Source organism: Ranitomeya imitator, chromosome 4 (genome assembly GCF_032444005.1).
Source record: "Ranitomeya imitator isolate aRanImi1 chromosome 4, aRanImi1.pri, whole genome shotgun sequence".
NCBI classification, from domain to species: Eukaryota; Metazoa; Chordata; class Amphibia; order Anura; family Dendrobatidae; genus Ranitomeya; species Ranitomeya imitator.
In genome coordinates this window covers 181,666,352-181,682,017 of record NC_091285.1, presented here as the reverse complement: position 1 = coordinate 181,682,017, position 15,666 = coordinate 181,666,352, and the positions used below count along the sequence as shown (strand labels likewise).

The following is a 15,666-nucleotide window of genomic DNA, read 5'->3' as shown; positions in this document are numbered from 1 at the left end:
AGTGTGCCATCAGTGTATCATCAGTGTGCCATCAGTGTATCATCAGTGTATCATCAGTGCATCATCAGTGTATCATCAGTGTATCATCAGTGTGTCATCAGTGTGTCATCAGTGTATCATCAGTGTGCCATCAGTGTATCATCAGTGTGTCATCAGTGTATCATCAGTGTGTCATCAGTGTGTCATTAGTGTGCCATCAGTGTATCATCAGTGTATCATCAGTGTGTCATCAGTGTATCATCAGTGTATCATCAGTGTATCATCAGTGTGTCATCAGTGTATCATCAGTGTGCCATCAGTGTATCATCAGTGTCATCAGTGTGTCATTAGTGTGCCATCAGTGTATCATCAGTGTGTCATTAGTGTGCCATCAGTGTGTCATCAGTGTATCATCAGTGTGCCATCAGTGTATCATCAGTGTCATCAGTGTGTCATTAGTGTGCCATCAGTGTATCATCAGTGTGTCATTAGTGTGCCATCAGTGTATCATCAGTGTGTCATTAGTGTGCCATCAGTGTATCATCAGTGTGTCATTAGTGTGCCATCAGTGTATCATCAGTGTGTCATTAGTGTGCCATCAGTGTATCATCAGTGTGTCATTAGTGTGCCATCAGTGTATCATCAGTGTGTCATCAGTGTGTCATTAGTGTGCCATCAGTGTATCATCAGTGTATCATCAGTGTGTCATCAGTGTATCCTTAGTGTGCCATCAGTGTATCATCAGTGTATGATCAGTGCATCATCAGTGTATCATCAGTGTGTCATCAGTGTGTCATTAGTGTGCCATCAGTGTATCATCAGTGTGTCATTAGTGTGCCATCAGTGTATCATCAGTGTGTCATCAGTGTGCCATCAGTGTATCATCAGTGTGCCATCAGTGTATCATCAGTGTGTCATCAGTGTGCCATCAGTGTATCATCAGTGTTCCATCAGTGTGCCATCAGTGTATCATCAGTGTGTCATCAGTGTGTCATCAGTGTATCATCAGTGTGTCATCAGTGTACCATCAGTGTATCATCAGTGTGTCATCAGTGTATCATCAGTGTATCATCAGTGTGTCATTAGTGTGCCATCAGTGTGTCATCAGTGTATCATCAGTGTATCATCAGTGTGTCATCAGTGTATCATCAGTGTATCATCAGTGTGTCATCAGTGTGCCATCAGTGTATTATCAGTGTGCCATCAGTGTATCATCAGTGTGTCATCAGTGTGCCATCAGTGTATCATCAGTGTTCCATCAGTGTGCCATCAGTGTATCATCAGTGTGTCATCAGTGTGTCATCAGTGTATCATCAGTGTGTCATCAGTGTACCATCAGTGTATCATCAGTGTGTCATCAGTGTATCATCAGTGTATCATCAGTGTATCATCAGTGTGTCATTAGTGTGCCATCAGTGTGTCATCAGTGTATCATCAGTGTATCATCAGTGTGTCATCAGTGTATCATCAGTGTATCATCAGTGTGTCATCAGTGTGTCATTAGTGTGTCATTAGTGTGCCATCAGTGTATCATCAGTGTGTCATTAGTGTGCCATCAGTGTATCATCAGTGTGCCATCAGTGTATCATCAGTGTGTCATCAGTGTGCCATCAGTGTATCATCAGTGTGCCATCAGTGTATCATCAGTGTGTCATCAGTGTATCATCAGTGTATCATCAGTGTGCCATCAGTGTATCATCAGTGTATCATCAGTGTATCATCAGTGTGTCATCAGTGTGTCATCAGTGTGTCATTAGTGTGCCATCAGTGTGTCATCAGTGTGTCATTAGTGTGCCATCAGTGTATCATCAGTGTATCATCAGTGTGTCATCAGTGTGTCATTAGTGTGTCATTAGTGTGCCATCAGTGTATCATCAGTGTGTCATCAGTGTATCATCAGTGTGTCATCAGTGTGTCATCAGTGTATCATCAGTGTGCCATCAGTGTATCATCAGTGTGTCATCAGTGTATCATCAGTGTGTCATCAGTGTGTCATCAGTGTATCATCAGTGTATCATCAGTGTGTCATCAGTGTGTCATTAGTGTGCCATCAGTGTATCATCAGTGTGCCATCAGTGTATCATCAGTGTGTCATCAGTGTATCATCAGTGTGTCATCAGTGTGTCATTAGTGTGCCATCAGTGTATCATCAGTGTGCCATCAGTGTATCATCAGTGTATCATCAGTGCATCATCAGTGTATCATCAGTGTATCATCAGTGTGTCATCAGTGTGTCATCAGTGTATCATCAGTGTGCCATCAGTGTATCATCAGTGTGTCATCAGTGTATCATCAGTGTGTCATCAGTGTGTCATTAGTGTGCCATCAGTGTATCATCAGTGTATCATCAGTGTGCCATCAGTGTATCATCAGTGTATCATCAGTGTATCATCAGTGTGCCATCAGTGTATCATCAGTGTGTCATCAGTGTATCATCAGTGTGTCATCAGTGTGTCATTAGTGTGCCATCAGTGTATCATCAGTGTATCATCAGTGTGCCATCAGTGTATCATCAGTGTATTATCAGTGTATCATCAGTGTGCCATCAGTGTATCATCAGTGTGTCATCAGTGTGTCATCAGTGTATCATCAGTGTGCCATCATCTGTGTCATCAGTGTGTCATCAGTGTGTCATCAGTGTATCATCAGTGTGTCATCAGTGTGTCATTAGTGTGCCATCAGTGTATCATCAGTGTATCATCAGTGTGTCATCAGTGTGTCATTAGTGTGTCATTAGTGTATCATCAGTGTGTCATTAGTGTGCCATCAGTGTATCATCAGTGTTTTGGATCAGTGGGTCATCAGGATATCATCAGTGTGCCATCAGTGTTTTTCTGGTATGGATAAGGAAAGAATGAAATGACAAAGCTTTTCCTATACTTCGTAATGTTAAACACATACAGGACACGGATTGTACACGGATGGCATCTGCGTACCTGTTTTTCACAGACCCATAGATGTGTATTGGCCGAAAATAAGCGGACATGTCCCCATGTGGTCCACATGGACACACAGTCTGTCTGAAAACACGGACATGTGAAGACCACCATAGGTTATAATGGGTACATGTGGTATATGTGAAAAAAACGGATGCTACATGTCTCCGAAATACGCACACGTGAAGGAGACTTTAAGGATAGTGAACAAAACCAATTACTATATGGCCGTTTAAAGTCCACTCACTTTTAGCTTTTTCTCTGCACGGGCCGCCTGCTTACAGATTGGATGCCATACTTCAGAGCCTAGAGAAAATAGAAATTACTACTTAACAGGAATAATGCCACGTAATTAGAAGGAGTTTATTAAAAGGGTAAAAAAAAAAGAAATGAGATGACAGTAAATGAGATGAAGTGGAACGTACAATCAGATGCTGCTTTCCGCACTATCCTTGATCCACACACTGAAAACACATTTCCACAGATCACTGGTACTTAATGGGATAGTGGGAACACGCAGCAGTATTTGAAGGTCACCTTCAGCGTGACGGAGGCTCTCTTGGGAATCCTTGATAATAGCTCTGTCTGAATTCTTTGTTCTTCTGGCACTCAAGGCGAGATGGAGATTTACATTTCTAAAAAACCACTGACGGTATACGGTGCACTGCCACTACGGTATAGTACGAGGTGCCGCAGCAGCCTTTACAAATGTGAAAGCGGAGTTAATAGAAATCTGGCATACATCACAGCCAGCAGATGGAGGAAATGTGGGGTGCAGCCAAAGGTGAGCAACCCCCAGACGAGTATGATAAGTAGATTTATAGACATGGGGAGCTTTCAGGCTACAGCGCTCTAACACATGTTAGAGCCATATTTAGATTAGCTTATATTGTTATTGAAGTATTAGCAGCATTTTTTAAGATAAATAATACATTTTTGTAAAGTATTTGCTTTGATAACTAATCATTAAAAAAAATTGCAATTTTCAGTAACCAATAATACTACAGCTAAGAAATCACTGCGGGCCAGAAGAGGGCGCCAATGACCTCTATTTCCCGAATGTGAGCTGGGGTTGGGAAATTATGTGAGGTGATGTAATCCGAAATATATTGTGGAGCACGAGGTCCGCCGTTATAGGGAATGAGCACCTTTGTGCACAGATTTCTGGGATGACATTGAGAGACAGCAGTAATGGAATCCAGGCGCTGTGGGCACTCACTATAATTAGAGCTGCGGGGTAATAAGGCCACATTCACACGTTGAGTATTTGGTCAGTATTTTACCTCAGTATTTGTAAGGCAAAACCAGGAGTGGGTGATAAATCCAGAAGTGGTGACGTGTTTCTATTATACTTTCCCTCTGATTGTTCCCCTCCTGGTTTTGACTTACAAATACTGAGGTAAAATACTGACCAAATACTGAATGTGGCCTAAGAGATCTCAGTGCCATGCTCTGTAGTGGTTTACCTAAGAGCCCACAGTTCTAGCAAATGATCGGAGACCACGCTGTCGAAACCCCCATTTCTCCCATGCTATTTTCTGCCATATATCAATGGCCTTACACAATTTTAATATTTACGCCGCACCTTTTTTTTCAGGAATATAGGGTTTTTATTGAACACTTTTCATACATTTTATACAGGGCATCCCCACCTTTCCTTTAGTTTGGGAAAGGATGGTAAAATTTCACTGTGTCCAGGTAAACAACACAGAAATTCCCACCATAGCCATTACAGCCGTGGAGACCACATTCTAGTCGCAGTTGTCCCACAATTTTACTGTGGCTTGCAGCACTGGCGGACACAGACGGAAGGAGGCCCCTGTGCTAGAGCAGTATATCTACATAGTTCATCATAATGCACAATTTACCTGTTTTAGAGGTGGAAATGGGCCCCCTTACTTCTCGGGCCCCTGTGCAGCTGCCCAGGTTGCACCAATGATATGTAAGACTTGGCTTGCAGGTGATGTTCTTAGGCTGGTTTCACATTTGCGTTTTTTTGGGTGCGTTTTTGCGGTAAAAAACGCAAAAAAAAAACCGCATGGTGAAAAAATGCATGTAAACGCGTGCAAACGCTGCGTTTTTTTGACGCATGCGTTTTTGCATGTGGTGAAAAAAACGCGGCGTTTTGATGCGTTTACATGCGTTTTTTCATGCGTTTGCGCTTTTTAAACGCATGCTGAGAAATGTGTGACAGCTGCCAATCATCAAAATAAAGTAAAAAACCCACTATAAACAGAAATAGTTAGGGTTAGGGGTAGGGTTAGGGGTAGGGATCATAACCCTAACCCTAAAGGGATCCTAACCCTAACCCTACCGCTAACCCTAACCCTAAGGGATCCTAACCCTAACCCTACCCCTACCCCTAAAGGGATTAGGGTTAGGGGTAGGGTTAGGGTTAGGATCCCTTAGGGTTAGGGTTAGGGGTAGGGTTAGGGGTAGGGTTAGGGGTAGGGTTATGGTTAGGATCCCTTAGGGTTAGGGTTATGGTTAGGATCCCTTAGGGTTAGGGGTAGGGTTATGGTTAGGATCCCTTAGGGTTAGGGGTAGGGTTAGGGGTAGGGTTAGGATCCCTTAGGGTTTAGGGTTAGGGGTAAGGTTAGGGTTAGGGGTAGGGTTAGGGGTAGGGTTAGGGTTAGGATCCCTTTATCACCTTTATGTTGGGGGGTGGCATATCAGTGTGTTTTCTGTTTTTTTAATAAAAAAACGCATGCATTTTTAACGCAAAAAAACGCATGCACAAAAAAACGCATCCGTCCCCATTGACTCCAATGTATTTTTTGACCCAAAAAAAACGCATGAAAACGCATGCGTTTTTTTTGGTCCAAAAAACGCCTCTCAAAAATACTACAAGTTGCATTTCTGAAAATGAACGCATGCAGTAAAAAAACGCATGCGTTTCAAAACGCGACCAAACGCGTAGAAACAAAAACGCATGCGTTTTCAATGTTAAATATAGGAAAAAAAAACGCATGCGTTTTTTTGAAAAAAAAAAAAACGCTGCAGACAAAAACGCAAGTGTGAAACCACCCTTATTTGTGAAGCCCGGTATAGAAACCCCCACACCCGTCAATGAACCATAGTAGTGAAATGTAATATACTGAATGGCTGTGCTCCTGTAATGAGTACTGAGTGATGACTGCAGTCAGCGAGCTCACCAGGGACCTTGTAGGGTTTCTCTGACTACAGGACCTGATGGGCCTGGCACAATGCTGTACTAACGGAGCTCTAGTGATGCTGAACTCAGATCAGATCTTGTCTCCCTGATGTAAGAGAGCCGCCCTCGGATGTTTTGTGCAGTGACGGTTATATCACCGGACCAAGGACTTTTTCTCTTATTAAATACATCAACATCTTTTTTTTAATCTTTATCAATAATATAAGGTATGTACAGCGGCAACAAATTGAGTTTGAAACCATTCCGTGATATTTTTTACAATTTTGATTCATACGTAGAATAAATGTTGCAAATCTAAAGGAGGGCGGCTTGTACTGTGAAAACAAGTTATCACTTTTCCATAGGATAAGCGATAACTAATTGATCGGCGAGTGTCTCACAAGTGGAAACCACATAGATTGGCAGAACTGGGCTCTTTTATCCCCTTTGTAATGGCAGAAAGTATGTTCGACCAAAATTCCATTCATTACCTATGGGCTGCGCTCGGCTTTTCCCAGCAGCCCCATAGAGAATGAATAGCGCATTGTCTGACATGCCGTCCGATTTTGTAATGGGGATAAAAATATTCTGATCTACTGATCTATGAAGGCCCCAACAGTGAGACACCCACCGATCAGCAAGGTGTCACCTTTTCCTGTGGATAGGGGATAACTTGTTTTAATTGGTCAACCCCTTTAAACTGCATTCAGAAAGGTTGATCTGTGTAATATGATCGTTCTGTCCCCATGCAATTTCATGTTATTGGCAGGACATCTGATTCCATGGGGCAACGTGCTGCTGACGATAATGATGATTTATGCCATCATAAATGATCCGAACACCCAACGGACAAGAGTTTTGTTCGTTTATTAAGTGATCACCTACATGTCCACATACAAACACTCAATTCACAGATTCTCAGCCCGTCTAAATACACCTTTACATACGTTCCAACATATCTCTATTCTCTGTACCAGAAAAGATGTTCTTTGCAGGAGGAAAATCTCTTTGGCAGCCCCACAGAGAATGAATGATCGACTTCAGCTCCATTCAAAGGAGAAACCAAAATGATGGTGACCGGTAGGGGTCTCAGCGGTTGAAGCCCCACCGATCTAGTCAATATCACCTATCATGTGGATCTGTGGTTACTTGCTCTTACTGGAATACCTGTTTAGTAGCAACTGGTTCAGACTTTTACACTACTTCACTGCCTCACAATAAAATGTTAATGCACCACTCCAGCACTTTTTTTTATTGCAGCAATGAACATCAACATTAACAGAAATAAACACTTGGAATAGATCACTCTGTTTGTAATGACTCTATATAATATATGAGTTTCACTTTTTGCATTGAAGAACTGAAATTTGATGATATTCTAATTTTGTGAGAAGCACTTGTATGTGTCTTCAAGGGAGAGCTTGGGCAGTTTGTCCATCTCCTTACACCTACTCCAGTGCTGGAATAAAAACAAATGCTAGAGTGGTACTTTAACAAAGTTTTTGTACATGCAATAAAGTTATTTCTAGGGAAGGCAATTGCTTTGGGACTGTTTCCATGACAACTCATATAACTAATAATGAATTAGTGAGCCAATCAGACTGCTTATTCACAGGTGGACACTACCTTGCCCAATATGTCCTACCTGTAAGATACATTTCCTCTCCTTCTGAAAACATCTGCTGGCAGCGTACACACCTGGCACATGTTGGGTGATAATGTTTGCCACCTGCCTGAAGAAATAAGATATTTACTTTATTCAGTTTTATCACATATAAAATGTAACCAAAAAGGACACGTCACACTGTAAATCCACATCGTAAAAAAACAGTTGCAATTCATAAAAATAACAAATGGGCTGTAATAGTGGTCACAGTTATTGGACCCTCACAGATCAGACATTGAATGAATATGCTAATGTTATTATGGAACTTTGCATATTTTATAAGTACAAGCCAGGTCATTGCAATAAGCAAAGCTTTGCTAGACCATGAAAGAAATTACCTTACAATTAAAAGTAGTTTGACAAAAAATAAATCAGTAAAACACATACAGTGGGGCAAAAAAGTATTTAGTCAGTCAGCAATAGTGCAAGTTCCACCACTTAAAAAGATGAGAGGCGTCTGTAATTTACATCATAGGTAGACCTCAACTATGGGAGACAAACTGAGAAAAAAAAATCCAGAAAATCACATTGTCTGTTTTTTTTAACATTTTGTTTGCATATTATGGTGAAAAATAAGTATTTGGTCAGAAACAAACAATCAAGATTTCTGGCTCTCACAGACCTGTAACTTCTTCTTTAAGAGTCTCCTCTTTCCTCCACTCATTACCTGTAGTAATGGCACCTGTTTAAACTTGTTATCAGTATAAAAAGACACCTGTGCACACCCTCAAACAGTCTGACTCCAAACTCCACTATGGTGAAGACCAAAGGACACCAGAAACAAAATTGTAGCCCTGCACCAGGCTGGGAAGACTGAATCTGCAATAGCCAACCAACTTGGAGTGAAGAAATCAACAGTGGGAGCAATAATTAGAAAATGGAAGACATACAAGACCACTGATAATCTCCCTCGATCTGGGGCTCCACGCAAAATCCCACCCTGTGGGGTCAGAATGATCACAAGAACGGTGAGCAAAAATCCCAGAACCACGCGGGGGGACCTAGTGAATGAACTGCAGAGAGCTGGGACCAATGTAACAAGGCCTACCATAAGTAACACACTACGCCACCATGGACTCAGATCCTGCAGTGCCAGACGTGTCCCACTGCTTAAGCCAGTACATGTCCGGGCCCGTCTGAAGTTTGCTAGAGAGCATTTGGATGATCCAGAGGAGTTTTGGGAGAATGTCCTATGGTCTGATGAAACCAAACTGGAACTGTTTGGTAGAAACACAACTTGTCGTGTTTGGAGGAAAAAGAATACTAAGTTGCATCCATCAAACACCATACCTACTGTAAAGCATGGTGGTGGAAACATCATGCTTTGGGGCTGTTTCTCTGCAAAGGGGCCAGGACGACTGATCCGGGTACATGAAAGAATGAGTGGGGCCATGTATCGTGAGATTTTGAGTGCAAACCTCCTTCCATCAGCAAGGGCATTGAAGATGAAACGTGGCTGGGTCTTTCAACATGACAATGATCCAAAGCACACCGCCAGGGCAACGAAGGAGTGGCTTCGTAAGAAGCATTTCAAGGTCCTGGAGTAGCCTAGCCAGTCTCCAGATCTCAACCCTATAGAAAACCTTTGGAGGGAGTTGAAAGTCCGTGTTGCCAAGCGAAAAGCCAAAAACATCACTGCTCTAGAGGAGATCTGCATGGAGGAATGGGCCAACATACCAACAACAGTGTGTGGCAACCTTGTGAAGACTTACAGAAAATGTTTGACCTCTGTCATTGCCAACAAAGGATATATTACAAAGTATTGAGATGAAATTTTGTTTCTGACCAAATACTTATTTTCCACCATGATATGCAAATAAAATGTTAAAAAAACAGACAATGTGATTTTCTGGATTTTTTTTTTTCTCAGTTTGTCTCCCATAGTTGAGGTCTACCTATGATGTAAATTACAGACGCCTCTCATCTTTTTAAGTGGTGGAACTTGCACTATTGCTGACTGGCTAAATACTTTTTTGCCCCACTGTATATTAGACCAAATATTGATTTCTGCAGTCTTATTAGCCATTAGAGTATATCCAAATCGCAGTGCCAAAAATGCTGTTGCTTAAAGAATCTATCAGCACAATTTAGTAATGTAAAGTAGACTCATGGCCAAAATATCCCTGTTATGCTGATTAAATTGATTCCTTTAGTGAAGGAATCTTCTCTGTGGTTCTTGTTTAATCAACATTTGAAGTTTTTATCTAATGATATATCAGTGCACAACGGCAGGACTTTGCACAACGGCAGGGTCTTCTCCTCCTGGTCTGGCCACTTCGCCCTCCTACGGTGCTTCAATGCAAGGTCATTAATTTTTCAGTGACCCCGTCCCGTTTGAAATTTCACACCACCGCCGGAATTGTGCAATTTGACTCAATTTCTGGACTTCAATATAACGGCACCGAAGGCGTCGCATGTGCAGATCGAGATCTTGGCTCAATGACGTCTTCCTTGAACCGAGATCTCAATTTGCGAATGCGCCGCCACCGACGCCACTTAACTGAAAGATAAAAGATCAGCCATCATATTAAACTGCACATGTGCCGCCCACACATGTGACAGCGGCGTGAAATTTCAAACAGGAGGTGGGTCTGTCAATGAAACACTGGAGGCAAGGGGAGCAGCTGGAGCTGGAGGAGAAAACCCTACTCAAAGTCCCACCCTTGTGCACTGAAATATAATTAGAAGAAAACTTCAAATGCTGATTAAACAAGAACCACAGAGCAGATTTCTTAACTAAAGGTATCAAGTTAATCAGTACTGAAAAAGAGATAAGGGAAAAATTTTAACGCAATATGGTTTTATCCATGTAACAATGTATAAGCAAAGGTACAGAAATGCTCACCTGGTGTGGTTGTAACAGTCACATCACTAGTAAAATACAATTTTTCCAGCTGATGCAGCTCCACAGGTTGGTAGATCCAGTGTGGTATTGAGGTATTTTGAGATGTGGATAACCTGTGTTGCTGGTAATGAGTCCACAAATAATTCCAATATGAGGTGTAGAAGGTTTATTTTCAATGCGTTTCGAAGTTCTCAGACTTCTTCAGGAGTACCTCAAAGATCTTTGTGGTTCTCCTGAAGAAGTTTGAGAACTTTGAAACGTGTTGAGAATAAATCGCACAGTTAGCGCAGGTTATCCGCAACTATGATTACCTCAATGTAATCAGTTTCACAGCGACATCATGGCCATGTCTTTTCTTTACATTGCTAAATTGTGCTGATGGCTTCTCTTTAAATGCCCTATGAATTGCAAAATATGAAAACTGCAGTAGAAATCTGAAGCATAATTTAACATACTGTTAGTAACACCTCATACACAATGCTGGCACTTTAATACATAGTGGATTTTCTGCCTAAAAAGGCCTTTGCATATCCGTCCTGCGGGAACATACCCGAGGTGGCAAGCAAAACAAGACACAAAACGTGGAGGCCGTCACTGCCGGGTGACAGCATGGATTGCTGTAAAACAGTGTGAAGTGAAAGGCTGGGAAGCACTGAATCGTACAAGGTCCAAGGATGACATTACACCCAACACACTGGACAAGTGCACATTACATGTCAGGATCAGTTTCTGGCTTTGGCCTGTCATAACTCCCATACCTCCAGGACTCTGCCGCTGATGTATTTGTTGCAAGTTTCACATTTAATCCCAAACTGAGCATGGTAATCGGATTCACAGTAAGGCACGCCATCTCTGCAAGGCAAGAAGAAAGCGGGATGTGATAGAAAAGGTTTCATGAGGTCTAATTAGAGACTGGTGGTTACAAACCGCGAACGGGGGACACAGAACCCTAGAGGGAGCTTGGCATTTGATAATTGCTACGGGGGACAATTGTGTGTGCCTGTTTGCTCTTAAATATACCCAACATACAGAAGGAAGGCTGCACAATAGGAACGTGGTTATTTTTAGCACTAGGGACAGACGAGGAACATCTTCTATCTTTCTTCTTTCTGTAAAAGTTTGGGCACGCCTGGATAAAATTACTGTTACTGTGAACAGTAATGCCCAAAATTTAGCATTGGCCCATTTTCCTTTATGTAATTTATAAAATGTAAAAAATGACGATCTTATCTTTTTTTGCTTAAATGCTTAAAATACAAAGGAAATGTGTCATCATTAACTTTAGCCGTTTTAGAGATCATTTCATATTCAACATGCTTATCTGTAATAAAGGGTGGTCAAACGTTTACATGGCCCTGTACTAATCTGGGATATTCACTTTGCCTGGGTTATTCGCACTCACTAATTTGCGACTGTATTATGACAGTTGATTGCAGTTCTGTTAATTGTCGGACACCGCTGAAGCCCAGATACTAGAAGCTTTATGTCCGTTTTTATAGCAGTGTTCTGATGTCTAGTACAGCTGACACTGCAGTTATCTTTATAGCAGTGATATCTCTCACCCTGCCACTCAATATGTAATTTTCAATCCATATAAAGTATTCCTTCAAGGATATGAACACCTTTGCAGAATTCAGTTTACACAAAATGTGTTGTTTTTAGTTAAATGTCCTTTTCGCAGTAAGATCTTATTAGAAAATTTAGACTGTAAAATGAGCCAACGAGGAAATCAGTCAATGAGCTTATTCTGATAGAAGAGTCTCTAAGGCTGGAGTCAACAACAACAATATTCCTCAACTTTCTGCAGAGAAGATGATAATCCATTTGTCTCACAACAGGTCTAGCTTGGCTACATTTAGATGGCAGGCTGCATGATGCGACCATACAGCCTGTCATCCAGCAAAGACACTGAGCAGCGTGTGCACAGTGTCTCCCTGTGAACTCCTATCACCTGTCTGACAGCACCGTGAGCAGGAGAAAGTTCTCCTACTCACGGTGCCGTCAGACAGGTCCTGGGAGTTTGCAGCCAATGAACTCACCTATGTGATGTCAGCGCGAGCGCTGTAGCAGAGCTAGACCCATCGTGGGACAAATAGATTATCATCTTCTCGCGGAATAGTGAGGAATATTGTTGTTTGTTTTTTTGTTATGTTTTTTGTAGAAGACAACTGCATTGGTGGAATGGGCGAGGTTAAATCATAGAAACATAGAATGGTAGAGTTGGAAGGGACCTCCTGGGTCATCTGGTCCAACCCCCTGCTCAAAGCAGGATTCACCAAATCATCCCAGACAGATGTCTGTCCAGCTTCTGTTTGAAGACTTCCATGGAAGGAGAACTCACGACTTCTCGTGGCAGCCTGTTCCACTCATTGATCACCCTCACTGTCAAAAAGTATTTTCTAATATCTAATCGGTGTCTCCTCCCATTCAGTTTCATCCCATTGCTTCTAGTCTTTCTTTGTGCAAATGAGAATAAAGATGATACTGCTACAATGTGACATGCCTAGAGATATTTGTAGACAGCTATTAAGTGTCCTCTCAGTCTTCTTTTTTGCAAGCAAAACATTCCCAAATCCTGTAACCGTTCCTCATAGGACATGGTTTGCAGACCGGTCACCATGTCATTATTTCAATTAAAGGACTTTTCTGTGTATTTTTATATGATATGACTATGGAGTTAGTAATGGGAGCGTCTTATTAATGCCTGCCCATTACTAACCTTGGGGCTTGATGCCACCTGACAATACAAAGGTGACATCAAACCCCCCCCAACTATCACCCCACTTGCCACTGCTACAGGGCAAGTGGGAAGAGCAAGGCTAAGTGCCAGAATTGGCACACCTTAGAGATGCTCCTTTTGCTAGGGCGGTTGAGAACTGATGTTTTTAGCCTGGGGGTGCAGTTTCCATGGCCCTTTCCTAGGCTATTAGTATCAGCCCACAGCTGTCTGCATAGCCTTTGCTGGTTATTAATTATAAGGGGACTCTACATAATTTTTTTAGGGTGTCCCATTTAATAGCCAGTAAAGACTAAGTATACAGTTGTGAGCTGATATTAATAGCCTGGGTAGCTCCATGGGTATTACCCCCTCCCCAGGCTATAAACATCGGCCCCCAGCCGTCGGCTTTCCCTCTGCTGGTTAAGATCTATCTAAGTAATATTTATTCACATATATATGCATGTGTCACTGACATCAATATATCTATGTATTATTCTATGTGTATATATCTATTCTATCTACTCTATTCCAACCTGTCACACTGTGATTTTACTATATTTGGCAGATGAATTGCTGGCTTTTCAAAGGACATAGGTGAGTAAAAATTGGACAGCACTTGCATGGTCTGAGTGCTGTGCGATTTGTTTCTCGTACCCATAGGCTTGCATTGGCAAGTCTTGGTGCCAATTGCACACGCACTTTACACACACGTTGAATACGCCTGAGAAAAAGAACACATATGTGAGCTGCCCCATAGATTAACACTGGTCCGAGGGTAATGCGATGATTTCTTGCATTGCGCTTGTCTGTATTCTACGGTAGAGTCACTCTGGCCTAACAGTTATAGTGCCTTGAAATATCTGCTAAGCTGATTTATAATCAATTGAAAGTTAAGCTTTGATTTTAGTCATGAATCAGCTTAGGTTCATCATTGGGTTCAGGCTTTAGAGAAATAAGGAGTACAGACCCTGCCATCAAAACAAGCTCAGTGATACATTAAACTGTTAGTTCATTTGGTGGGCTGCTATGGACAGTGTTACATAAAGGCTACAGAAGCAAAACTGTCCCAATCTTTAGTAAAGCCCTATACAATGTAAATAAAAATACATGCATTTAAGTAAAAAAAAAGGTTCCTAAAAATGTCAATAAACTTCAAAGCAAGTCAGCCAAGCTGTCTACGATGAATTACACAGATCCAATAGGGTTCTATTGCTTTAGAGGGGTATTCCTATCATTTACTGATGACATGTCAATTGTATGCCTCCATGAAGTGCTGCCACATTTAAAGGGAATCTGTCAGCAAGTTTTTGCTACGTATTTTGACTGCAGCATAATGAAACCTAATTCCAGTGATTTATCACTTAGTTTACTGACAGCAGCAATTAGAGAGCAGCCATGACAAAATCACAGTTTTCTCTATTGCCGATTTAGCAGAGCTTAGATGTTGAGCTGTGTATAACACCGCTGACACCAGTGATTAGCAGTTTCCTGTATATTTAATGTATCATGACAGAGCTGCTAATCAGTGGTGGGTGTGGTGTTAGACTAGGAGGCATGAGGCAGCTTGTCCTGTAGTGGTAATCTCCTGCTGATAAAACACTGATTATGGAATCAGGATCTCTTCCCTTAAGGTACCGTCACATTAAAGGTACCGTCACACATAACGATATCGTTAACGATATCGTTGCTTTTTGTGACGTAGCAACGATATCGTTAACGAAATCGTTATGCGTGACAGCGACCAACGATCAGGCCCCTGCTGGGAGATCGTTGGTCGCTGGGGAATGATCAGGACTTTATTTCGTCGCTGGATCACCCGCTGACATCGCTGGATCGGCGTGTGTGACGCCGATTCAGCCATGTCTTCACTGGTTACCAGGGTAAACATCGGGTTACTAAGCGCAGGGCCGCGCTTAGTAACCCGATGTTTACCCTGGTTACCATTGTAAAAGTAAAAAAAAAAACACTACATACTTACATTCCTGTCGCGTCCTTCAGCGTCAGCTTCCCTGCGTCCCCCAGTGTCAGCGCCGGCCGGCCGTAAAGCAGAGCACAGCGGTGACATCACCGCTCTGCTTTCCGGCCAGCTTTTACACAGTGCAGGGAAGCTGACGCTGAAGGACGCGACAGGAATGTGAGTATGTAGTGTTTTTTTTTTACTTTTACAATGGTAACCAGGGTAAACATCGGGTTACTAAGCGCGGCCCTGCGCTTAGTAACCCGATGATTACCCTGGTTACCCGGGGACTTCGGCATCGTTGGTCGCTGGAGATCTGTCTGTGTGACAGCTCTCCAGCGACCACACAACGACTTACCAACGATCACGGCCAGGTCGTATCGCTGGTCGTGATCGTTGGTAAATCGTTA

The 15,666-nt window shown here is 42.2% G+C and overlaps 1 protein-coding gene across 5 annotated transcripts in view; it reads right to left on the bottom strand.

Annotated features, from left to right (window-relative positions):
• The window catches only part of ABLIM3 (actin binding LIM protein family member 3), a 252,165-nt gene that overhangs the window by 40,697 nt on the left and 195,802 nt on the right, over positions 1 to 15,666 (bottom strand). For all 5 annotated transcript variants that reach the window (XM_069764137.1, XM_069764136.1, XM_069764140.1 and 2 more), the window contains exons 6-8: positions 11,339 to 11,432; positions 7,715 to 7,802; positions 3,163 to 3,221 (exon numbers count right to left, since the gene is read on the bottom strand). In XM_069764137.1, coding sequence (XP_069620238.1) covers positions 3,163 to 3,221; positions 7,715 to 7,802; positions 11,339 to 11,432 — 241 coding nt within the window. The remainder of the gene's footprint in view (positions 1 to 3,162; positions 3,222 to 7,714; positions 7,803 to 11,338; positions 11,433 to 15,666) is intronic.